This window comes from Nomascus leucogenys, chromosome 8, assembly GCF_006542625.1.
Source record: "Nomascus leucogenys isolate Asia chromosome 8, Asia_NLE_v1, whole genome shotgun sequence".
Taxonomy (NCBI): domain Eukaryota; kingdom Metazoa; phylum Chordata; class Mammalia; order Primates; family Hylobatidae; genus Nomascus; species Nomascus leucogenys.
This window is the reverse complement of record NC_044388.1, coordinates 109,432,084-109,456,880: the sequence shown is the minus strand read 5'-3', so window position 1 is coordinate 109,456,880 and position 24,797 is coordinate 109,432,084. Positions and strand designations below refer to the sequence as shown.

The 24,797-nt window shown below is 50.2% G+C and overlaps 1 protein-coding gene across 2 annotated transcripts; it reads left to right on the top strand.

Moving 5' to 3' along the window:
- Positions 1–1,000: 1,000 nt before the first annotated feature.
- On the top strand, positions 1,001–6,476 carry SURF6 (surfeit 6). 2 transcript variants are annotated; one of them, XM_004092827.3, is made up of 5 exons: positions 1,001–1,172; positions 2,617–2,826; positions 3,410–3,498; positions 4,444–4,656; positions 4,856–6,476. In XM_004092827.3, the coding sequence occupies exons 1-5, from the start codon at positions 1,079–1,081 to the stop codon at positions 5,333–5,335; spliced, it is 1,086 nt and encodes a 361-aa protein (XP_004092875.2). In that variant the 5' UTR covers positions 1,001–1,078; the 3' UTR covers positions 5,336–6,476. The 2 variants fall into 2 exon arrangements, with proteins under 2 accessions (XP_004092875.2, XP_030673967.1); XM_030818107.1 differs by lacking the exon at positions 4,856–6,476 and having other exon boundaries at positions 3,410–3,502; positions 4,449–4,645.
- The last annotated feature ends 18,321 nt before the right edge of the window (positions 6,477–24,797 follow it).

Below are 24,797 nucleotides of genomic sequence, written 5' to 3'. Positions count from 1 at the left end.
GGAACTGGGGTGTGGTGGTCCCAAGCCTCAGGCCATGACCTCTCTTTTCTCCTGCCCCTAGTGAGTTATTATAAAGGGCACATCTTGTGTTAAAAATCGTAGTGTGGGCCGGGCGCGGTGGCTCATGCCTACAATCCGAGCACTATGGGAGGCGGAGGTGGGCGGATCACCTGAGGTCAGGAGTTCGAGACCAGCCTGGCCAACATGGTGAAACCATGTCTCTACTAAAAATACAAAAATTAGCTGGGCGTGGTGGTACACGTCTGTAATCCCAGCTACTCCGGAGGCTGAGGCAGGAGAATTGCTTGAACCCGGGAGGCGGAGGTTGCAGTGAGCCAAGATCTTGCCACTGCACTCCAGCCTGGGCAACAGAGCGAGACTCCGTCTCCGGGGTGGGGGAGGAAATCGTAGTGTGTAATTCTATTTTTCAGAGCAAAAGCCACTGCCCAGGGGGTCTTCCTTGAACATGCCGGCTCCGTCCCGCCCAACACTTCTCCCTTTTCCCCTGGGCTTTCTTTGGCGCTCCCCTCACCTGACAGTCACACGCTTGCCAGGTTTATCAGTCACCTCTACGGCAGACACTCGCCGAGAACACATCTGTGTGTGTGACACACTGCTTGTGTCCCCTGGGACTGAACCTAGGGCCTGCCACGTGCCAGGCGCTCAGTCTGCGTCCGCCTGAGACCTGAGGCCCCCCACCCCAAAGGACGGAATGAATGTACTGCTGGTCATTCATTCACTTCGCCCCTACTCATGAGCGCCTGCTGTGCCGGGGGTGGGGGTGAGGGGAGCGCAGGAACACGTGCGGGACCGGGGTGATTGAGGCACTAAGGCCAGGTCTCGGGGGTTCCTGCTGCACCGACTTGGGGCGGAGATTGGCTGCCCTCGGCCCACAAGGCTGTGCGCCCCGCCCCGCGCGCCGCTTCCGGCGGAGTCAGGCCTGGCTAATCGAGCGCGCGGGCTGGCGGGTCGGCGCTCGTCTGGCGGCGCCTGCCCGTGTGGTGGTTTCCGGCGGAGGTGGTGAGAGTCGCACGCGCAGCGGGGAAGGTGTGAGTCGTGAACGGCCCAGGTCTCCGCCATGGCCTCTCTACTCGCCAAGGACGCCTACCTGCAGAGCCTGGCCAAGAAGATCTGCTCCCATTCGGGCCCGGAGCAGCAGGCGCGCACGCGGGGTAACGCACAGGGCCGGGCCGGGACTAAGGGGCCTGCGAAACGGGGGACGCGGCCGGAGCCGGTGTAGACAAGTCTGTAAAGTACTAGAAAAAAAGTCTAAGTGACTTGTGAAATCACCGCCGTTTCCCTTCCTTGTTTTTTTTTTTTTTTTTGAGATGGAGTCTCGCTCTGTCGCCCAGGCTGGAGTGCAGTAGCGCGATCGCGGCTCACCGCAAGCTCCGCCTCCCGGGTTCACGCCATTCTCGTGCCTCAGCCTCCCGAGTAGCCGGGACTACAGGCGCCCGCCACCACGCCCGGCTAATTTTTGTATTTTTAGTAGAGACGGGGTTTAGTAGAGACAGGAGTAACGGTCAGTCAGTGGGAAAAGACCCTTTCAGTCCCTTCACTACCGGCATAGGGCGGTGTGGGGAGGAGGAAGATGGCAGAGGGCTCCTGCGCTTAGGGTTCTCATGGCCTGGTGACCACGCTGCACAAGGGAAGTAGATAATCAGGTGGGGAAGCCGACAGCGGGGACTTGTCAGTGCTGTCTGGGCCCAGGAGGAGAGGAGAGCAGTAGGGTCTCTGGAACCACCAGAGATAAAACGGGGTTTCCTTTTTATTCAAGGACGATATATTGGTTATAGCAAATCCAAAATCTTAAGTGAATTTTCTCATTACCCAGTATGTCTTCCATCTGTCTTTCTCATCCTTTTTCAAGTTGTTTTTTTTTTTTTTTTTTTTTTTTTCATTAAAACGATTCAGCTCCTACTTTACTTAGACTGATTTCTCCCATTTAAAATGTAAACATTGTCCGGGCGTGGGGCCTTACGCCTGTAATCCCAGAACTTTGGGAGGCCGAGGCGGGCGGATCACAAGATCAGAAGATCAAGACCATCCTGGACAACATGGTGAAACCCCATCTCTACTAAAAATACAAAAATTATCCGAGCACAGTGGTGGGCGCCTGTAATCCCAGCTACCCGGGAGGCTGAGGCAAGAGAATCGCTTGAACCCGAGAGGTGGAGTTTGCAGTGAGCAGAGATCGCGCCACTGCACTCCAGCCTGGGCAACAGAGTGAGACTCCATCTCAAAAAAAAAAAAAAGTAAACATAACCGTCAGCAGCTAAAATGAAAGCCCTTGTCATTGTGTTTGATGGCAGCATGGTAGCTTACTGTAAAGCAGGGCCAGAAATTGTTAGTGGAGGTGGATATTCAGGTTTTTCTAATGTTTCACTCAAATAATGTGATGAACGTCCTTGAAGCCTAATCTTTGTGCATGATGAATTCTCACAAGCAGAACTACTGGGTCAAGGTTGTGGTTCTGAGCTCTAGGATCAGTGTCTCTGGCCCCCGATCCTGATCCTCTTTCTGCATCCTCCTGGGATCAAAGCCTTGGTGAGCCTTTCCTGCCTACTGAATGGGCCATGAGATTGGGACTTAACTCTTTCTTATTTTGCATTTCAGCTGGCAAAACTCAAGGCTCAGAAACTGCAGGGCCCCCAAAAAAGAAAAGGAAGAAAACACAAAAGAAATTCCGGAAGCAGGAAGAGAAGGCTGCCGAGCACAAGGCCAAGTCCTTGGGGGAGAAATCTCCAGCAGCCTCTGGGGCCAGGAGGCCTGAGGCAGCCAAAGAGGAAGCAGCTTGGGCTTCCAGCTCAGCAGGGAACCCTGCAGGTGAGAGGCTTCAGGGCATGTTGGTTCTGTGCAGGGTAGGGCTGGGGCTGGGCTTGGGCTTGGTCCCCTCTGCTGTTAAGAAAAAAAAAGCAGTATCAGGTACACAGGGATAGCACAAGACTTCCCCAAGAGCAAAGATCACAGGAGCGCTAGGGTGAATGGGACCGAAGGAACTGTGTGGCGTTCCAGGCCACATGGCTAGCAGGATGTTAGGGGGCAAGGCAGTGTCTCTGAGGACCTGGAGCAGCTTGGCTTGAAGAGCTTCCCTGCCCTCAGGTCTCTGCAGGGGCCTTGTGAGAGCCAACTTGTTCTGGGGCCCAGGCTACAAAATGTGGAGGAGATGATTTGGCTTGCACTGTAGGAAGTGTTTTCTCATACCACAGTGACCTACCTCGTGAGGCACTCAGTTACCTGCCCTGGAGGATGTTGTAGGAACTAGTCCAGGTTGAAGCGGTGAAGTAGAATTTACTGGAATTGCCCCGCAGATCCATGAGTGGCCACAGTGGAACAGGGATTCGTGGCCCTAGGGAGGGAGGGGGAGGGGAAGAGAGGGCCCCCTGCAGTCCTGTCTCCTTCCCTGCAGATGGCCTGGCTACTGAGCCTGAGTCTGTCTTTGCTCTGGATGTTCTGCGACAGCGACTGCATGAGAAGATCCAGGAGGCCCGGGGCCAGGTAGGCGGGCAGGTTTGCTGGAGTGCCGTCACTGCTCTGCCTGTGTTCTCCCTGGGGTCAGCTCTCAGCGAGGGGCTGTAGCCCCTGTTCTCCCCTCTGCAGCGAGTCTGCCAGGGCCCCAGCAGCTGTGCCCTGGGAGAGCAGTTATTTTCTTGGAGAACCTCAGTCCCCAAGCTCATCAGTCTCCTTCCTTCTGGGAAGCTACCTTTGCTGAACCGACACTGGGATGGGCACCTCCTGTGTCTGTTTCTCCAAATGTCGTGATAGTCCTGTGAGTTGAGTAGGGACTTGAGCTGAGTGGCCAGGCACAGGAAGCGCCAATGCAGCTCTTTGTGCTGAATGGTACTGTCTCCCCTGTGTTGGCTCCTACCCACCCTTTCCCTGGGGCTCTTCCTTAAGGCCTCGTGCTGTGTGGGGGACAGTCCCCAGCTACTCTCCTCCGCCATCCCGAGGTACAGTGTGGGGTTCCTAAGAGGTGAGCAAGGCTCCGGGCCCTTGTTCCTGAAGCACACGTCTCTTTTGGGCTGGTGTAGGGCTCTTGTTGGCCAGGGGATGGGAAAGGCCATTGGGGAGGGCTTCGTTTGGGTACCTCGTGAACAGAACGGGCAGCGGTCTGGACAGGTGTTCAGACCTCAACTCCAAGTTCTAGGCAGTGATCTTGACCCTCCTCATCTATAAAACGATGTATGACCTGTGAAACCATGTTTGTAATGTATCCTGACACGGGGTAAGCACCCGGGAATTGGAAGCTGTGATTCTTATTTGGGGGTCCCTTCTCCCTTTTGGGGTCATTTGCTTTTTGTGGAACATTGAACTCCATGGGCCCCTTGTTCAGGTGAGGATTTCCTCACCTGCCTTCCAGCCCTGATTCTTCTCGACCATGGGCCAGGCTGGGGGACCCTGGGGTTGAGAGAACTTTAATGAGTGGGTGCCTCTTTCCCCCAGGGCAGTGCTAAGGAGCTGTCCCCTGCCGCCCTGGAGAAAAGGCGGCGGAGAAAGCAGGAACGGGAACGGAAGAAGAGGAAGCGAAAGGAGCTGCGGGCGAAAGAGAAGGCCAGGAAGGCTGAGGAGGCCGTGGAGGCCCAGGAGGTGGTGGAGCCAACCCCAGAGGGGGCCTGCACGGAGCCGCGGGAGCCACCTGGGCTGATCTTCAATAAGGTGAGCGGGAGCTGGGTCCTCAGGTGGGCTGGGTCAGCTTCAGGCCTCAGCGTTGGCCCTTGTTAGCTTCATGACTTCTCTCCAAACCCCATCACCTCTGTAAGGTGGTGACGGGGACCTCGCAGGTACCTTAGGGTGCTGGCCAAGGCTGGGGCCTAGTGCGGGGCTGGCATAAGCTGATGTCATACCTTTTTCCCAGGTGGAGGTGAGCGAAGACGAGCCGGCCAGCAAGGCGCAGCGCAGAAAAGAGAAGAGGCAGAGGGTGAAGGGGAACCTCACGCCGCTGACCGGGAGGAACTACCGGCAGCTCCTGGAGCGCCTGCAGGCACGGCAGAGCCGGCTGGACGAGCTGCGCGGCCAGGATGAGGGGAAGGCGCAGGAGCTGGAGGCGAAGATGAAGTGGACCAACCTCCTCTACAAGGCGGAGGGTGTGAAGATCCGCGACGACGAACGCCTGCTGCAGGAGGCCCTGAAGCGCAAGGAGAAGCGCAGGGCGCAGCGGCAGCGCCGGTGGGAGAAGCGCACGGCCGGCGTGGTGGAGAAGATGCAGCAGCGCCAGGACCGGCGGCGGCAGAACCTGCGCAGGAAGAAGGCGGCTCGCGCCGAGCGCCGCCTGCTCAGAGCCCGCAAGAAGGGCCGCATCCTGCCGCAGGACCTGGAGCGCGCAGGCCTGGTCTGAGTCTTTCCCACCTGGGGCTGCATCTTCGTCCTAGGAGACTCCAGGGCACCCTCTGAGTCCTTGACGCTGGCTCTGTCCCAGGATCTCCACAGACCTCGGCCCCTCCATGTGAGGGGGACACAGTGGTGCTCTGGTGAGTTGTGAGGGCCCAGATCACATGTGAGAAAGAGAAAGTTTCAGCGTCATCCCTGAACGCAGAATCCGGGACCTTCAGACCCAGGGAAAGGGTGAGCCAGACTGGGGCCTGGTCTTCTTTCCCGGGCCTGAAAGCTTCCCCGAGGTTTGCAGGGTCAGGGAGGAGGAACGGTGGGGGTGGGCAGTCACTGCCCGTTCCCCACTGCCTGTGTTGGCAGGAGCCACAGGACAGAAGACAGTGGCCTCTGCTGCCGGGCCACGTTAGTCCGCAGCTGACCGGAACAGAGGACAACCCTGAGGTGTGGCATATGGGCACCTGGCACTCGGGAGTGGTAGGAGCACGTCCAGGCATGGTGCCTCCTGGGGCAGAACGCCATGGCTCCTCCCCGTTCTCTTGGCTTCTGCCTGTTGGGGTCTCATTCCTTTCTGTTCTCCAGTTCCCCGGGGCGGCATTTTACTGCTCAGAATTCGGAGGGAGGGAGCAGACCTTCTCGAGTCCACGCATGTGAGTTGGGTCAAGTGCATTGTAGCTAGGGAAAGAGAAAGAGAATAAAAGCTGGAGAGAGAGTGAAGCAAATGGAAGATACAAAGTGGGATGGAAAAATTAAATCCTGAGCTCCAGGCAATCAAAATGAGTGTAGGTTGAAAAAACTCAGGTGAATTTTAGTGGCATATGGATGACAAAGCTGTAAATAAAATTCTTTTGATGAAACTCTCCAGTTACGAGACAGATTGTAACTGAAAGCGAGCTGGTATGACTGTTACTAGACAGAGGCGACTGATGAAAAAGCCCTGTGAAAGATCAGATGTGAGATGGGTATGAGCTTGAGCTAAGAGATAGACAAAACAGGATCTGAAAAGGATACATACTCTTTCCATGCATGTATGGAACATGGATAGAAACTGACCACCTACTTTGTCCAGAAAAGAAGTCTTAAGATATTTCAAGGGATCAGTGTCGTTAATCTGACCATATCCCAATGTCGTTAAAAAAAATTTGAGCTAATTTTTTGTTTGTTTGTTTTTGAGATAGAGTCTTGCTCTGTCACTCAGGCTGGAGTGCAGTGGCATTTCATATTTGGAATTTTTAAAACACACTTATAAATTACCTATGAGTTAAAGAATTCCTAATGGATATTAGAAATATTTGGAACTAAAAGATAATGAAAATGCTACGTATTAAAATTTGTGGAACAGGGCCTGGCATGGTGGCTCATGCTGTTAATCCCAGCACTTTGGGAGGTGGGTGAATCACTTGAGGTCAGGAGTTTGAGACCAGCGTGGCCAACATGATAAAACCCCATCTCTACTAAAAATACAAAAATTAGCTGGGTGTGGTGGTGCAAACCTGTAGTCCCAGCTGCTTGGGAGGCTGAAGTGGGAGAATCACTTGAACCCGGGAGGTAGAGGCTGCAGTGAGCCAAGATCGAGCCACTGCACTCCAGCCTGGGTGACAGAGCGAGACGGTCTCAAAAAGAAAAAAATTAAGATTTGTGGAACAGAGCTAAAGCAGCACAAAAAAACATTTCATGGCCCCTAAATGTATGTGCATCTACAGATAAATAGTGCCATTTATACACGTATATGCTGTATGTCTATATTTTTAAAGCCAAAGAAAAATAAGCATGCAGCTTAAATTGGAACAACTCAAAGTAAATGGAAGAAAAATCTCCAAAACTGACTAGAAGTAATAGAAAGCCTGAGTTGTAATCACTGATGAAATTGAGTCAGTAGTTAAGAATGTTCCCCTCGACGGTTTTACTGGGAAGTTCCACAAAGTAGAGAACAGGTAATTCCAGACGTAGACACATTCTAACAGAATCAAGTGAGAACACTTCACTCGTGCACTTAGCTTAGAAACTAAAACTAGGCAAAACTAGGTAAGAGAAAGGGAAGTTACCAAATACCAGTGTCAAGATTTTAGACAATAATAAACCAAGTTTAGCAAAGTGCCACACTGGGTTTAATTCAGAATTGCAAAGCAGTTTCAACGCCAGAGAATCAAGAGTGTAATTCACATCAACAGATTAAAAGAGCAAAACCCACGTGACCATCTCAGTGGTTGCAGAACGGGAACTCAGTAAATGGCCCAACAGCCATTTATAACGAGTTTTTAGCAAACTAGGAATTCAGGGTATTTCCTTACTCTGATAAGGGGATTTGGAGCCAGGCATGGACCCATCTTGAAACCACATTCTGGGTCAGGCAAATGTAGATGTATTGGAGGGAAAGACATCTCCACGGGTTCCCAAGAGGTGAAGTCGTCATAGTGAACTAAGGGGCCAGTGAGGGTGTGGAAAAGGTCACTACCATCACCTGGCTATGGAGACTGAAGAGGCGGGGGGGTCTCGTCCTGAGCAGACACAGGACAACTGGGTGGGCCAGTGAGGTCTGCAGGTGGGGGAGGCCGAGAGCACAGCAATATTTTACTGCCACTGGATGTCTGTGCAAGGAACCTATGCCGGCCAGGGAGGTTGAGGGTGAGGATCAGTGGGGACTGGCATACTGGCTGAGTGGATGCAGTCATTCAGCAACGCATGTCATGCATGGCGTGGGCCATCACTGTGCTGGATGAAAGTTTCAGGAGTGAATGAGACCCAGCCCTAGCTCTCAAGGAACTCATAGTCTCATAGATAGTGGTCCTGCAAAGTGGCCAGGGAAAGGATCGGGGTGCAGGGCGCTGAAGTCTCATGGAAAGTTGTGAACGTTGTGGGTACCAAAATGGAGTCACTTATGTCAAACTCTAAAACAGTCGGAGGTGATGAAGCAGCCCTCACGCACACATTCCTGCAATAGGACTTACCACAAGACATTTCTACAAACAGACCGACAACAGGACTCACTGCAAGACCATCCTCAACGGTTGCAATATTCCAGATAAGCTGCTATTCCCAAATCCATTTATTTTAGAGAGTCTATCTCTGGATTTCTTCATAGGTTGACAGTGTCATGTAGGATTCAGTACAGTGAACAAAGATTGGGGAAAGGCAGCCCCCAGGCAGAAGACCAGAGGCAAGGGGACAGTCACGCATTTGTAAGGTCTAAAAAGTTCAGTCTGCTTTTGTGATACCTGACGAATTTTTATATGTTGTGTTTTCATTCAGTTCAAAATACTTGCTAATTTCCCTTTGATTTATTCGGTGACTCATGAGTTATTTAAAGGTGTGTCATTTAGTTTCCAAATATTTGGGAATTTTCCAGAGATCTTTCTGGTACTGATTTATAGTTGAATTTCACTGTGGTCAGAGAACATACTTTGTATAACTTAAGACCTTAGCTGGGGCGTGGTGGCTCACACCTGTAATCCCGATACTGGGAGGCTGAGGCAGGAGGATCATTTGAGCCCAGGAGATTGAGGTCAGCCTGGGCAATGTAGCAAGACCCTGTCTCTACAAAAAATTTTAAAAATTACCCTGGGGCGGTTGCCCACGCCTATGCCTATAGTCCCAACTACTCAGAAAGCTGAGGTGGGAGGATCACTTGAGCCCAGGAGGTTGCGGCTGCAGTGAGCCATGTTCCTGCCACTGCACTCCAGCCTGGGCAACAGTGAGACCCTGTATCAAAAAACAACAAAAAGCCACTCGAATCCTTTTGAAGTTAACAGGGTTTGTTTCATAGCCCAGACTATGATCTCTTCTGGTAAATGTTCTGTGTGTGCTCAAGAAGAATGTTTTCTGCTCTTGTTGAGTCAAGTATTTTAATGTTAGGTCCAGTGGAGTTCAAGTTCTAGATCCTTGCCAATTTTCTTTTCTTTTTTCTTTCTTTCTTTTTTTTTTTTTTTTTGAGACGGAGTTTTGCTCTTCTTGCTCAGGCTGGAGTGCAATGGCATGGTCTTGGCTCACTGCAACCTCCATCTCCCGTGTTCAAGTGATTCTCCTGTCAGCCTCCTGAGTAGCTGGGATTACAGGCACGTGCCACCACACCCGGCTAATTTTGTATTTTTAGTAGAGATGGGGTTTCTCCATGTTGGTCAGGCTGGTCTCGAACTCCTGACCTGAGGTGATCTGCCTGCCTCAGCCTCCCAAAGTGCTGGGATTACAGGCGTGAGCCACTGCGCCTGGTGCCAATTTTCTACCTACTCATTCTGTCAATTATTGCACTTCATCAAAAATTAAAAATTAGGAAAACAAAAAGATAGGCTCACAGTGGGAGAAAATATTTGTAAAACTTACAGTATAATAAAGGACTTGTGGCCGGGCATGGTGCTTCACTCCTGTAATCCCACTGTGTCCGGAATTGGTGGGTTCTTGGTCTCACTGACTTCAAGAATGAAGCTGCGGACCCTCGCGGTGAGTGTTAACAGTTCTAAAGGCAGCGTGTCCGGAGTTTGTTCCTTCTGATGTTCGGATGTGTTCGGGGTTTCTTCCTTCTGGTGGGTTCGTGGTCTCGCTGGCTCAGGAGTGAAGCTGCAGACCTTCGCAGTGAGTGTTACAGCTCTTAAGGCAGCGCGTCTGGAGTTGTTCATTCCTCTGGGTGGGCTTGCGGTCTCGCTGGCTTCAGAAGTGAAGCTGCAGACCTTCGCGGTGAGTGTTACAGCTCATAAAAGCAGCATGGACCCAGAGAGTGAGCAGTAGCAAGATTTATTGTAAAGAGTGAAAGAACAAAGCTTCCGAGCAGGTTGCCACTGCTGGCTCGGGCAGCCTGCTTTTATTCTGTTATCTGGCCCCACCCACATCCTGCTAATTGGTAGAGCCTAGTGGTCTGTTCAGACAGGTTGCTGATTGGTGCATTTACCATCCCTGAGCTAGACATAAAAGTTCTCCACGTCCCCATCAGATCAGTTAGATACAGAGTATGGACACAAAGGTTCTCCAAGGCCCCACCAGAGCAGCCAGACACAGAGTGTTGATTGGTGCATTCACAAACCTTGAGCTAGACACAGGGTGCTGATTGGTGTGTTTACAAACCTTGAGCTAGACATAAAGGTTCTCCACATCTCCACCAGACTCAGGAGCCCAGCTGGCTTCACCCAGTGGATCCTGCACCGGGGCTGCAGGTGGAGCTGCCTGCCAGTCCCGTGCCGTGCGCTCGCACTCCTCAGCCCTCGGGTGGTTGATGGGACTGGGCGCTGTGGAGCAGGGGGTGGTGCTCTTCGGGGAGGCTCGGGTGGCACAGGAGCCCATGGAGGGGGTGGGAGGCTCAGGCATGGTGGGCTGCAGGTCCCGAGCCCTGCCCCGTGGGAAGGCAGCTAAGGCCCGGTGAGAAATTGAGCGTAGTGCCGGTGGGCTGGCACTGCTGGGGGACCCAGTACACCCTCCGCAGCCACTGGCCTGGGTGCTAAACCCTCATTGCCCAGGGCCGCCAAGCCCATGCCCACCCGGAACTCCAGCTGGCCCGCAAGCGCCGCGCGCAGCCCCGGTTCCCGCTCGCGCCTCTCCCTCCACACCTCCCTGCAAGCTGAGGGAGCCGGCTCCCGCCTTGGCCAGCCCAGAAAGGGGCTCCCATGGTGCAGCGGCGGGCTGAAGGGTTCCTCAAGTGCCACCAAAGTAGGAGCCCAGGCAGAGGAGTCGCCGAGAGTGAGCGAGGGCTGTGAGGACTGCCAGCACACTGTCACCTCTCAATCCCCCCTCTAAACAGGACACCCCAACTGCTGTTGGGAATTTGGCCGATGACCACTCTATCTACTTCCTGCTGGATAGGGGCGAAGAAGGGGCCCTGCAGTTGTAGTGTCCTTCAGAGGGGAACTCTCTAGGCCTGGGGAAGTGCCAGCGGGTCGGTCCAGGTCCTCAATTCTAGAGGAAACAAATTTGACAAGAAGGTTAAAAATACAGGGCCCAAAGGCGAGTAACAGCAAGATGGCTGCCACGGGACCTAGAAGGGGGAGAAGCCATGTTGCCCAACTCCAGAGGTTGGTATAAGAATTTGAAAGGCGTTGTCTGATTTCAGAAGCCTTTTCCCGTAAACGCCGGGTGGCATCTCATACTATCCCTGACTGGTTAGTGTAAAAACAACACTCTTCCCCTAAGAAGGTGCAGAGTCCTTTCTCAGCAGTGAGGAGGTCTAGGCCTCGGCAGTTTTGGAGAGTCACTGCTGCTAAGGAGTCTATTTGGGATTGTAAAGTAAGAATAGATTTTGTTGTTTCTTGCAAACTGTCTGAGAGGCAGATATAGGTTGAAGATCTACATAAATAGAATATGCCTTGGCTGGGTAGATAGAAATTTACCCTGGCTTTTAAAGGAATGGGATACACTGTTTTTTCTTTACAACTTCCACCTCTCTTTCTTTCTCTTCGACTTCTCCTTTGTCTCTTTTTAACTCTCTGACTTTCTGTGTCTGTTCCTCTTTCTCTCTGTCTCTTTCTCTTTGATTCTCTGTGTCTGTCTCTCTTTCTCTCTGATTCAATCTTTGTCTCTTTCTCTCTCTTTCTTTGACTCCCTGTCTCTTTCTTTCTGCTCTGCTGCCTCTGCCTGCTGCTTATGCTGCTGTTCTCCCCTCTCCTTCCCATTTTGATTTCTTTCTCAGTGTAAGATTCCCACCTCTTTGTGTTTTTGCATTGCATGACTGGGCGGGCATTTTTTGCCCTTCCAAATTGTCCTTCCAATGCAGACTTTAGGGTTGATTCCCTCCTCAAGTAGGGGACTACAAATGGGTAACTTGTTCCCCATATTCATGTAGATAATAGCTCCAGCCTTGGCTAATATATCCCTCCCTAATAAGGGTGTGGGACTTTCAGGCATAACAAGAAAGGCATGTGAAAAGAGCAAAGTCTCCCAATTACAACTGAGGAGGTGGGAGAAATACCTGGTTATATAGGCTGTCCCAGGATTCCTCGGATGGTAATGGACCTTGAGGACAGTCATCCAGGACAGGAGATTAACACTGAGAAGGCCACGCCAGTGTCCAGGAGGAAGTCAATTTCCTGGCCCTCAATAGTTAAACATACCCGGGGCTCAGTGAGGGTGATGACATGAGCTGGCGCTTGCCCCGGGCACCCTCAGTCGTGTTGTTGGATCATCTTGTTGGAGGCTTCTGACCCAGGGAACCTTTGTCTTCTGGGGCAGTGCACCTTCCAGTGATTGCTTTGGCATAGTGGACATGGACGAGGGGGTAGCTTGTTTCTCATTGGACAATCTTTTTTAAAGTGTCCTAGTAAACCACACTGATAAGAAGCCCTACCAGGTGATTGGCCTGCTCCATTTTCTGTCCTCTCTGAACCACCAAGGTTTGTTTGTCTGAGGGCCATGCCTAAGGCTGTGGCCTTTCTGTGATCTCACTTTTCCTTTTGGGCCTGTTCCTCTTGGTCCCTATTATAGAACACCGAGGTTGTCAGGTTTAATAATGTCTCTAGATTTTGTTCAGGGCCCAGGGCTTGCTTTTGGAGCTTTCTCTTGATATCTGCGGCTGATTGAGTAATAAATTTATCTTTTAGAATCAATTGACCCTTGAGTGATTTGGGTGACAGGGGAGTATATTTTCTTAAGGCCTCTCTTAGCTGCTCAAGGAAGGCAGAAGGATTTTCTTCCTTTCCCTGAGTTATAGTGGACATCATTGAATAATTCATGGGCTTTTTTCTAATTCTCCTTAGTCCTTCTAGAACACAGGTCAACAGATGTTTACGACTCCAGTCCCCATGATCTGAGTCAAGGTCCCAGTGGGGATCCATACTGGGGATGGCTTGCTGACCGGTAGGGAATTTGTCCCTTTCTTCGGCTGTCATTCTATCATTTACTTGACTAAGATACCAGGTATCTCCAAACTCTCGGGCTGCAGCTAAAGCCGCATTCTTTTCATTAAAGGCCAGGGTTTGATCTAACAGTAGCATGACATCTCTCCAAGTGAGGTCAAAGGTTTGCCCTAGACCCTGTAGGACATCTATGTACCTATCAGGATCATCTGAAAACTTCCCCAGGTCTGCCTTGATCTGTTTTAAATCAGAGAGGGAGAAGGGGACATTTACCCGGGTTGGGCCAAATCCCCCTCCCCCTACAGCTTGAAGGGGACATAACCGATAGCCCGGGGGTTTTTGTGGACCTTTGGAGATTTCTTTGCTTATTTCCTTCTGGGCAGGGGGGATTAGAGGATTATCATTAATAGGAAGGGGAACTATAGGGAGGCTAGGATATGGGGGTAAGCTGAGGGGTCCTCCTGTGGGATGTAAACTGCAAGTTTGCATAGTTGCGTATTCTCCCTCAATGAAAAGAAAGCTTGGACATAAGGTATTTCACTCCATTTGCCTTCCCTCTTACAGAAAAGATCAAGCTGCAGGATAGTATTGTAATTTGTACTTCCCTCAGGTGGCCATTTTTCCCCATCAGAGAGAATATCGAGGCCAAGCCGTAGTGCAGAAAAAAATGAGCCGCCTCTTTTTCAGGGTTTGTGGGTCAAATTGGTCCCAATGGCTTAGGATGCATTTCAAGGGTGAGCCTGTTGATGCCTGAGTGTTTCCCATCTGAAACACAAAACCGCCCGTGGTTTTGGTTTGTTTTGTTTCTCCCCCTGCCCAAGAACCCGCAACGGTCCCTGGACCCTGCTGATCGGAATAGTTGCGCTCACTGACGCAGCAGCAGAAACAACCCCTGCCCAAGAACCTGCAACGGTCCCCGGACCCTGCTGATCGGAATAGTTGCGCTCACCGACGCAGCAGCAGAAACGCTAGTTTTCCTCCCAGACCACATGGAGGACCGAGGAAGGTCGGATTTAGTGATCCTTAGCGACACATTCTCGAAAACCTGCACTCTTGCCAGTCCTCCTTGACCACAAAGAGGACCAACCAAGAAAAATCGGATTTAGTGGCCCTTACCGACGCATTCTCAAAAACCTGTTAGAGTCCTAAGCATTCTCCTGTTAGTATTGGGACTTTACCCCTGTCCTATAAAGATGTTATCCACAAAAATGAAGTGGAGGGCCATACCCTGAGGGAGGGAAGGGATCTTCAGGGTTGGAAGAGTGACACCTTTTGTCCTCACTTATATGAATAGGAAGGATACAATTTCTGAGGCTCCGCATATCCTAGCTTCAGGAATAGCTTTTGTTAGGCCTATTAGTCTGAGGAGGGATCCTAAAATTCCAGGTAGTCCCCACTACGATGGGGCTTTGGGCAAAAATTACATCTTTCTGATTGGTGAGCCCGGGTGCCTAAAGAAGGTAACAGAGTCCTGGAGTTTATACTAGAAATCATTCTTATAGGAGAAACTAGAAAATCACCAGAGACAGGTAGCAATTTTTAGAAGCGGGTCTAACCTCAGAGAAGAGAGGTGAGAGGAAGTTTGTCTGGCAGGCATTAGGACCCAGGAGGCAAGGGTCAGGATAGATAGGATAGATAGGCGAGTTTTGCTTGGGCGACGCTTTTGAGAGTTCCGCTCATGGCCGCAGGGTCAACCAACATGTTGTCGGGACCCTGGAGCTGCATGGCTTTCCTCTGTGTGACGCTCAGCTCAGCCCAGAAGTACAGGAAAAGCAGAAGCTGGTTCTAGGCAAACCAACGGTCCCAACTCCAAAGAATCGGGGGTTGTTAGAGAGCCCTTTCCCAGAAAGCCTGACACCCGTGTCTTTAGTCCAGCGGCCGTGCTAGTCGCTTTTAACTGGCCGACAAGTGCCCGGTATTTAGCCCCCGAATTCTAAGGAAAGATAGGACAGAATAGCAAGCGAAAGGGGTCCGATGGTACTCACTGCTTGGCGATAGGTGACGGTCTCAGCACTCAGCGATAGGCGATGGTCTCAGCGCTCGGCGATTGTCTCACCGCTTGGCGATAGGCAAGTGTCCCATCTGGGTTGCCAAAATGTGTCCGGAATTGGTGGGTTCTTGGTCTCACTGACTTCAAGAATGAAGCCGCAGACCCTCGCGATGAGTGTTACAGTTCTAAAGGCGGTGTGTCCGGAGTTTGTTCCTTCTGATGTTCGGATGTGTTCGGAGTTTCTTCCTTCTGGTGGGTTCGTGGTCTCGCCGGCTCAGGAGTGAAGCTGCAGACCTTCACGGTGAGTGTTACAGTTCTTAAGGCGGCGCATCTGGAGTTGTTCGTTCCTCCCAGTGGGCTCGTGGTCTCGCTGGCTTCAGGAGTGAAGCTGCAGACCTTTGCGGTGAGTGTTACAGCTCATAAAAGCAGCATGGACCCAGAGAGTGAGCAGTAACAAGATTTATTGTAAAGAGCGAAAGAACAAAACTTCCACAGTGTGGAAGGGGACCTGAGCGGGCTGCCACTGCTGGCTCGGGCAGCCTGCTTTTATTCTCTTATCTGGCCCCACCCACATCCTGCTGATTGGTAGAGCCAAGTGGTCTGTTCTGACAGGGCACTGAGTGGTGCGTTTACCATCCCTGAGCTAGACATAAAGGTTCTCCACGTCTCCATCAGATCAGTTAGATACAGAGTTTGGACATAAAGGTTCTCCAAGGCCCCACCAGAGCAGCTAGACACAGAGTGTTGATTGGTGCATTCACAAACCTCGAGCTAGACACAGGGTGCTGATTGGTGTGTTTACAATCCCTGAGCTAGACATAAAGGTTCTCCACATCTGCACCAGACTCAGGAGCCCAGCTGGCTTCAACCAGTGGATCCCGCACCGGGGCTGCAGGTGGAGCTGCCTGCCAGTCCCGTGCCGTGTGCTCGCACTCCTCAGCCCTCGGGTGGTTGATGGGACTGGATGCTGTAGAGCAGGGGGTGGTGCTCCTCGGGGAGGCTCGGGTGGCACAGGAGCCCATGGAGAGGGTGGGAGGCTCAGGCATGGTGGGCTGCAGGTCCTGAGCTCTGCCCCGTGGGAAGGCAGCTAAGGCCCGGTGAGAAATTGAGCGCAGTGCTGGTGGGCTGGCACTGCTGGGGGACCCAGTACACCCTCCGCAGCCGCTGGCCTGGGTGCTAAGCCCCTCATTGCCCAGGGCCGGCAGGGCCAGCCGGCTGCTCTGAGTGGGGGGGCCTGCCAAGCCCATGCCCACCCAGAACTCCAGCTGGCCCGCAAGCGCCGTGCGCAGCCCCAGTTCCCGCTCTCACCTCTCCCTCCACATCTCCCTGCAAGCTGAGGGAGCCGGCTCCCGCCTTGGCCAGCCCAGAAAGGGGCTCCCACAGTGCAGCGGTGGGCTGAAGGGCTCCTCAAGTGCCACCAAAGTGGGAGCCCAGGCAGGGGGGTCGCCGAGAGTGAGTGAGGGCTGTGAGGACTGCCAGCACGCTGTCACCTCTCACCTGCACTTTGGGAGGCCGAGGCGGGTGGATAACTTGAGGTCAGGAGTTCAAGACCAGCCTGGCCAAGATGGTGAAACCCCATCTCTACTAAAAATATAAAAATTAGCCGAGTGTGGTGGCAGGTGCCTGTAATCCCAGCTTCTTGGGAGGCTGAGAGAGGAGAATCACTTGAACCTGGGAAACAGAGATTGCAGTGAGCCGAGCTGTTGCCACTGCACTCCAGCCTGGAAGACAGAGCAAGACTCCATCTCAAAAAATAACAAATAAATAAATAAATAAATAAAATGGCATCACCATTTTGAAGGTTCATTTTTGCATAAAGATGTCCAGTGTTCCAGGACCAGTTGCTGAAAAGACTGTCTTTGTAGAATTGCCCTTGTACCTTCATCTGAAATCAGTTGGCCATAAATCTGTGTAGGTCGATTTCTAAACTGTGTGTTCTGTTCCTCTGAACCTTTCGCCAGCGCCACCCCGTCTTGATCACTGTAGCTCTATAGTAAGTGTTGAAATCAGGTAGCATGAGTCTTCCAACTTTGTTCTTTTTGAAATTGTTTTATTTCATATTTACTACATATAGTCACTACTTGATCTGCATTTGCTCTTAAAAAATGTAGCCCTTCTGGTTTTTAGGAAGGCTTGATTTTTTTTGGGGTCTAGTCGTTACTTACTGTTCATATCCTTAAATAGTATCTTTAGTCCCCTCAACCTTTAAAAGAGTTCTAAAATTTCCCTACTATGAAATAATTTGTAAACCTTTCCCCTCTCTCCCTTCTCTTTCTTTTCTACCACCCATGTTTTTTTTTTGAGACAGGCCTTGCTCTGTCACACAGGCAGGAGTGGAATGGTGCCATCTCAGTTCACTGCAAACTCCACCTCCCGGGTTCAAGCGATTCTCCTGTAATCCCTAGCAGCTGGGATTACAGATGTGCGCCACTATGCCTGGCTAATTTTTGTATTTTTAGTAGAGATGGATTTCACCATTTGGCCAGGCTGGTCTCAAACTCCTGACCTCAGGTGATCCACCTGCCTCGGCCTCCCAAAGTGCTGGGATTACAGGTGTGAGCCACCATGCCTGGCTCACCCATTTTGTTAATGAATACTATTATTTTTCTTAGTGTTTGCCTCTGTCCTCTTTAATATGCCAAACTTCTCAGTTTGTCAGCATTAAGTGATGTCTTTAGAATCCAACTATAATACGAAGCAATCAGCAGGGCGATTCTATTTTCCATCCTCTCTCTGCTTTCTTGTCTCATACTGTTATAGCTGCCTTTGTAAAATTGTTTTTTTACACATTCTGTTACCTTTATGTATGAGTTTGCTAGGGCTTCTGTAACAAAGCACCGCAGAGCAGCTTAGGTGAGAGGAATTCATTATTCACAGCTCTGGAGGGCAGGGGTCCAGTCCAGACATCGGCAGGGTTGGTCTCTTCTGAGGTCCCTGAGCGAAGGCTGTTCCCAGGCACTGTCCTTGGCCTGCAAACAGCATCTTCTCATCTTCCCTCTGTGCCAGTCTGTGGGTCCTGATTGCCCTTCTTACAAGGACACCAGTCACATTGGATTAGAGCCCACCCCAGTGACCTCATCTTAACTAATAACATTTGCGATGACACTATTTCCAAACGAGGTCATGTTCTGAGGTGCTTGGGATTAAGACATCAGTGTGTGGATTTGGCAGGGAACACACTGTACGTACCCATCACAACTTGCTGCTGTTTTGTTTCGGTCCCTGTCCTCTAGTTGAATATGTGAGTGCTCACTCCCCATTCCTCTTACTATCTGTGATCATCTCTCAGTTAACTAAAATTCATTCTCTAGTACAGCGGTAGTTTTGACCAACCTTTTTTGCCCCAGTGACTGGTTTCTCGGAAGACAATTTTTCCATGGGCAGTAGGGGCGGTAGGAGGGATGGTTTGGGGATGAAACTGTGCCACCTCAGATCATCAGGCATTAGATTTTCATTAGGAGTGCGCAACCTAGATCCCTTGCATGCGCAGTTCGCAGTAGGGTTTGCGCTTCTATGAAAATCTAATGCCACTGCTGATCTGACAGGAGGCAGAGCTCAGGTGGTAATGCTTTGCCTCAATTTGTTTGTTTTAGCAGAGTTGTCTGGACTTCTACCTTGGAGTCTGTCCTGTCTTGGCTCTGCCCTGCCAGCTGAGGACCTGCCTGCCGCTGCCTCCCTGCTGCTGCTTCCCCCACCGCTGCCTCCCCCGCCACCACCTCTCCTGCCTGCTTGCTCTGCTGCTGTTCTGCCTCTTCACGTCCCTGTTTCTTCCTTGCTGCACTTTCCGCAGCATCTCTAGACTTGTGTCCGTGGCCTTTGCTTCTAGTTCTTCCTGAGTTCCACCAGCACCTGTCCACCTGTCCTCCCTGGGGCCGCAGAGTCCCCCATGGCCATTGCTGCTGCAGCCTCTCCCCTGGCCACTTCCTCAGCTGCATCGTGGGGCTGCCCACTGGCTTGCCACTTTCACTTGGCTTTGTGGCCGTGGTTTTCTCTGTGTTTTCTTCATCTGCAGGGAAGTCTTGCTGTTCCCTTTTTGTTTGTTCGTTTTTGAGACAGGGTCTTGCTTTGTTGCCTGGGCTGGAGTGCAGTGACATGATCACAACTCACTGCAACCTTGACCTCCTGGGCTCAAGCGATCCTCCCGCCTCAGCCTCCCAAAGTGCTGGGATTCAGGAGTGAGCACTGCGCTGGCCACCCGGTCCTTTTAGGTTTCTTTTTTCCCCTCTGGTATCTTTGGGTGGATATTGATACTGGATGAATTGGGTTTCCTGGATTGGGAGGGTGCGGCTGGCAGAGCCCAGAGTATACTTTTCTGGTTTTGAGCCCGCCCTTCTTCTGACGTGCAGTAACAGTCTCAGGAGCCCCAAGTTATCTTGGGACCTCAAGAGGACAGAAATTTACCCAACTCATAGGTATTTGAGTGTACAAACCCATGGCTGGGCTCAGCTTTAAAAAAGTCTTATTTGAGATTCCTTATGGAACAGAGTTCCATCAAAGCCAATTTCAAAAGCCTATGTGAAAAATAGTTATTCTTGGTGTGCTTTGTGCAAATAATCAGGCCAAGTATAATAAGACTAAAGTTTATTTTGTAAACAAATTGTTCTATCATGATTTGTTTTTAATAAAAATTGGGACTGAAGAGAAAAATTATGCTTCAAAAGAAAAGCTATGGTATACCTGTTGTTAGCTGTTCTTGAGTTTTTCTGCAGTTCGGACAAAATCCTAAATTTTTTGTGGGCTACAAGTCTCCAAACTAATGCTTTCAAATCTTTACTTTTAAAACTGGGAATTACACTCCTTACTAGCTCCCTTTTGCCTTCCGCCTTGAGTGGAAACAGTCTGAGGCCTGACCAGAAGCCCGGCAGATGGGGGTGCCATGCTTCTCGTACAGCTTGCAGAACTGTGAACCAAACCTCTTTTGTTTATAAATTACTAAGTCTCAAGTTTTCTGTGAAGGCAACACAATAGACTAGGACAGTATCAGAACTGGTCCTAGTGAGGTCCTCGTGAGACCTCTATAGCATGTACTTCCTTTTAAATTAGATTTAGTCTGCCATGACTGTGAAAATATCTGAACTACATTGATGAGCTCGGAATTACAATATTATGTAAATTGCATTGTCTTGAAAACTAATGGTATTTCCTGAAATGACTCATTCCTGATCTCGGTGGAGAGCTTTATTTTTTTCTTGCCACCCTCTGTAACTTTGCAGTATAAGAAGTTAACCTAGGCTTGGCTAGTCGCCCACCCCTGTAATCCCAGCACTTTGGGAAGCTGAGGTGGGAAGACTGCTTGAGCCCAGGAGTTCAAGAGCAGCCTGGGCAACATGGTGAGACCCCATCCCTACAAAAGAATGTAAAAATCATCCAGGCATGGTGCTGCACGCTTGTGGTCCCAGCTACTGCAGTGGCTGATATGGGAGGATCACTTGAACCCAGGCAATTGAGACTGCAGTGAGCCAAGATCATGCCACTGCACTCCATCTTGGGTGACAGGTTGAGACCCTGTCTAAAAAAAAAAAAAAAAAAGAAGAAGAAGTAGTTACCTGTGCTTGTAATCACATAGGGCACTAGGGCAGGTGGCCAGGCACTGCAGGGTAAGGCCTAATGGAATTATGGCTCCAGGCTGGGTGTGGTGGCTCACACCTGTAATCCCAGCACTTTGGGAGGCCAAGGTGGGTGGATCACCTGAGGTCAGGAATTTGAGACCAGCCTGGCCAACATGGTGAAACCCCATCTCTACTAAAAATAAAAAATGTTAGCTGAGTGTGGTGGTGCACACCTGTAATCCCAGCTACTACAGAGGCTGAGGCAGGAGAATTGCTTGAACCTGGGAGGCAGAGGTTGCAGTGAGCCAAGATTGCACAATTGCACTCCAGTCTGTGTGACAGAGTGAGACTCTGTCTCCAAAAAAAAAAAAAAAAAAAAGGAATTATGGCTCCAGGACAGCTGTAACCCACCTTCCCTGTAAGGACAAAGGAAAGAGGGGCATTTGGCTGGAGCTATCATGAGGCCATCACTGGCCAGTGCCCAATTCTGGTAATTGCCACAACAAGGTGATCTGGGGACCAGGTAACCATCCCTGGGTAACCCTGGTGTCCTCTCTGAAGGCTGCCGGGGAAGGAGTATAAAGCCTGCTGCTACCTGGCCCTGCTCCTTGCTGTGTCCTAGCTTCCACAGGGAAGGAGAAGGGGAACAGCTCTTAGGTCCCTATGGCAGCCTGGGATTTATGACTTATTAGACTTCACTTAACTTAGTGACACTGTTTAGGACTTTTGGACCACATCACTGATCTGGGAGAAGGCATGACCAGCATTGTTATCCCCATTTTGCGGATGAGGAAATTGAAAGACTGTGCTGATATTCCTGGCCACAGGTCACATCATTCGACAGGGCAGGGCTGAGACACAGGCTCCCAGCCAGCACTGTCCTCTGCTCCCTGGTGATTTACAGGCATTTATAGGTGCCAGACTCACTGCCCAGAGGTGTTAGTATAAACGTGATCCTTATCTGGGTTCCACACAACTCTCTTACCTGGCCTCCAGCCTCTACCCACTGAGCCTTTCTTTTTCTTTTTTTGAGACGGATTCTGGCTCTGTCACCCAGGCTGGAGTGCAGTGGCATGATCTCGGCTGACTGCAAGCTCCGCCTCCTAGGTTCACGCCATTCTGCCTCTGCCTCCTTAGTAGCTGGGACTACAGGCACCTGCCACCACGCCTGGCTAATTTTTTGTATTTTTAGTAGAGACGGGGTTTCACCTTGTTATTCACGCTTGTGATAACAAGACAGATGTTTCCACTTCAGCCTCTGAATGATCATGGGCCAAGTCTCCACTTCAGCCTCTGGTTGGTTGCAGGCCAATCCTTCTTAGGGTTTAGCCAATTGGAGGAGGCCAGTTTTATCTCATGGCTGTTGCAACAACCTGCAGGGACACTAAGACTAGCTTCACCCACTGCCATCACTCACCAGTCAGAGCTTCACCTGCTGCCGTCACTCACCAGTCAGAGCTTTACCCACTGTCGTCATTCACCAATCAGAGCTTCACCCACCACATTGCTCACTCACCAGTCAGAGCTCCACCCGCCACCATCACTCACCAGTCAGAGCTCCACCCGCCCCATCACTCACCAGTCAGAGCTCCACCCGCCGCCATCACTCACCAGTCAGAGCTCCACCCGCCGCCATCACTCACCAGTCAGAGCTCCACCCGCCGCCATCACTCACCAGTCAGAGCTTCACCTGCTGAAGGGGTGGCCAGCCACTCCACAACCTGTGGGTGTTTCTCGTCAGGTGGGACGAGAGACTGAGAAAAGAAATAAGACACAGAGACAAAGTATAGAGAAAGAAAAGTGGGCCCAGGGGACTGACACTCAGCATATGGAGGACCTGCGCTGGCACTGGTCTGAGTTCCCTCAGTATTTGTTGATCACTATCTCTACCATCTCAGAGACGGGGATGTGGCAGGACTATAGAGTAATGGGGAGAGGGTCAGCATGAAAACATGTGAGCAAAGATCTCTGTGTCATAAATAAGTTTAAGGAAAAGTGCTGTGCCTTGATGTGCACGTAGGCCAGATTTATGTTTGACTTCACACAAACCTCTCAGTGCATTAAGGAGCAGTATTGCCGCCAGCATGTCTCACCTCCAGCCATAAGGTGGTTTTCTCCTATCTCAGTAAATAGAACGTACAATCGGGTTTTACACCAAGACATTCCATTCCCAGGGATGAGCAGGAGACAGATGCCTTTCTCTTATCTCAACTGCAAAGAGGCCTTCCTCTTTTACAAATCCTCCTCAGCACAGACCCTTTATGGGTATCAGGCTGGGGGATGGTCAGGTCTTTCCCCTCCCACGTGGCCATATCTCAGGCTATCACATGGGGAGAAACCTTGGACAATAACTGGCTTTCCTAGGCAGAGGTCCCTGTGGCCTTCCGCAGTGTATTGTGTCTCTGGGTGCTCGAGATTAGAAAATGGTGATGACTTTTACTAAGCATACTGCCTTTAAGCACTTTTTTAACAAAGCACATCCTGCACAGCCCTAAATCCATGAAACCTTGAGTCAACACATCACATGTCTCTGCAAGCACAGGGTTGGGGCTAGGGTTACAGATTAACAGCATCTCAAGGCAGAAGAATTTCTCTTAGTACAGAACAAAATGGAGTCTCTTATGTCTACTTCTTTCTACATAGATACAGTAACAGTCTGATCTCTCTTTCTTTTCCCCACATTTCCTCCTTTTCTTTTCGACAAAACCGCCATCGTCATCATGGCCCGTTCTTGATGGTCACTGTCTCTTCGGAGCTTCTGGGAACACCTGCAGACTAACAACAGACAGAACAGGCACACAAGGATTAATATGAAATTTACACTAGTAGTGCTTCCGATGGTCTTAACCTAAGTGGTGGTTAAGATTTGCGAGGCCATCAGCAACTCCTGCGATTGCCTCAGTTCCTGGTACCAAATTTAAGTGGGCTTTTGATGCTTCAAAAATTTGTTCTTTTAATTTGGAAATGTCTAAAGTGAGATTTTTTCTCTTCCCAGTAGATGGTGTCTAGCCATGTTCCAATGATGCTTAGACTCATAAACTCAGGGTGCAATAGACAAATCTGATGTATTCCAGTCACACTGTAACTGGAAACGATGTTCTAAGCTCATGAGCCTATCTCCCATCCAAATGACAGTTTGTCTAAGATCATTCATTTGATTTGCCAATTTTTGATCAATACCAGATTGTGAATTCCACAATCTTGTAGAATTCGTTTGCCAATCGTTAACATAGTTTACTCTCTGAACAGAAGAGTGCAATGCAACTCCTGCCACAGCGGCCACAGCTGTGACTGCAGTTAATCCCATAGTCACTGCAATTAAAGTAAAAATGAATCTTTTGGATCTATTTAGAATTCCTTTTAATACTGCAGTCAAAATATGGATGGATGATGAGGCCTCCCATGGTCAGTCAATGGACACAGGGATCCACACGCCTTCTCTTGCCCTCACTAGCAGAATACGGTACTGCCAATTAAAAGTCGAATCAATGCGAGTAAACAATCTGCAATTTTCACAGGTTATAGTTTGGGAGTCTGGTTTAATAACTATATTTCCTACAACTAGCATATAAGGGGGCTTTACACAACTTTGCTAAGGAACTGTTTGACTGGAATTTAGGTTGATAGTATAGATCTCTTGTTTCTATAGCTTGATTTCCAGACCAAATTCTAATGCGGTATGAGGCCACAGTAAGCCTTCATAATTCTGGATGTTCAGGGCCAGAAACAGGACTTATTGTTTTTGGTCTTGGAGTAGAGATTCCTTTTTCTCCCCATTCCCAAGGGTAGAAAGACTGTAATTTTTTGTGCTTATTTTGTCTAAACTTTCTGTTAAGTCACTATCAACAGTTGGACTCACTTGTGCACTGGGACACTATTGAGTTTGTCCTGTGCAATTGTGGTAGAATTGACCTCGAGGTGCCCAATCTATAATAGTTCTGAATTCATTGTTTTGTAATATCACTGCACTATTGGCCACACATTCTTCCCAAACTAAAACTTCTGTGCATTTTTATCTTTTGGGAATTTCCTTGGGACAAGATTTCCCTTTAGGCCTAAATTTTAATGATCTTTGATAAGAAAAGTCCTGTAAATAATTTACCTGTGGCCTGAGTGACATTCCACTTACCATGTGATAAGTAAATCTACTGGTGGTACTGACAG

Coding starts and splice junctions, on each gene's coding strand:
- SURF6 (XM_004092827.3), top strand. CDS start 1,079: ATGGCCTCTCTACTCGCCAAGGACGCCTACCTGCAGAGCCTGGCCAAG. Junction 2,827..3,409: donor CTCAGCAGGGAACCCTGCAG/GTGAGAGGCTTC, acceptor CCTTCCCTGCAG/ATGGCCTGGCTACTGAGCCT. Junction 3,499..4,443: donor TCCAGGAGGCCCGGGGCCAG/GTAGGCGGGCAG, acceptor TCTTTCCCCCAG/GGCAGTGCTAAGGAGCTGTC.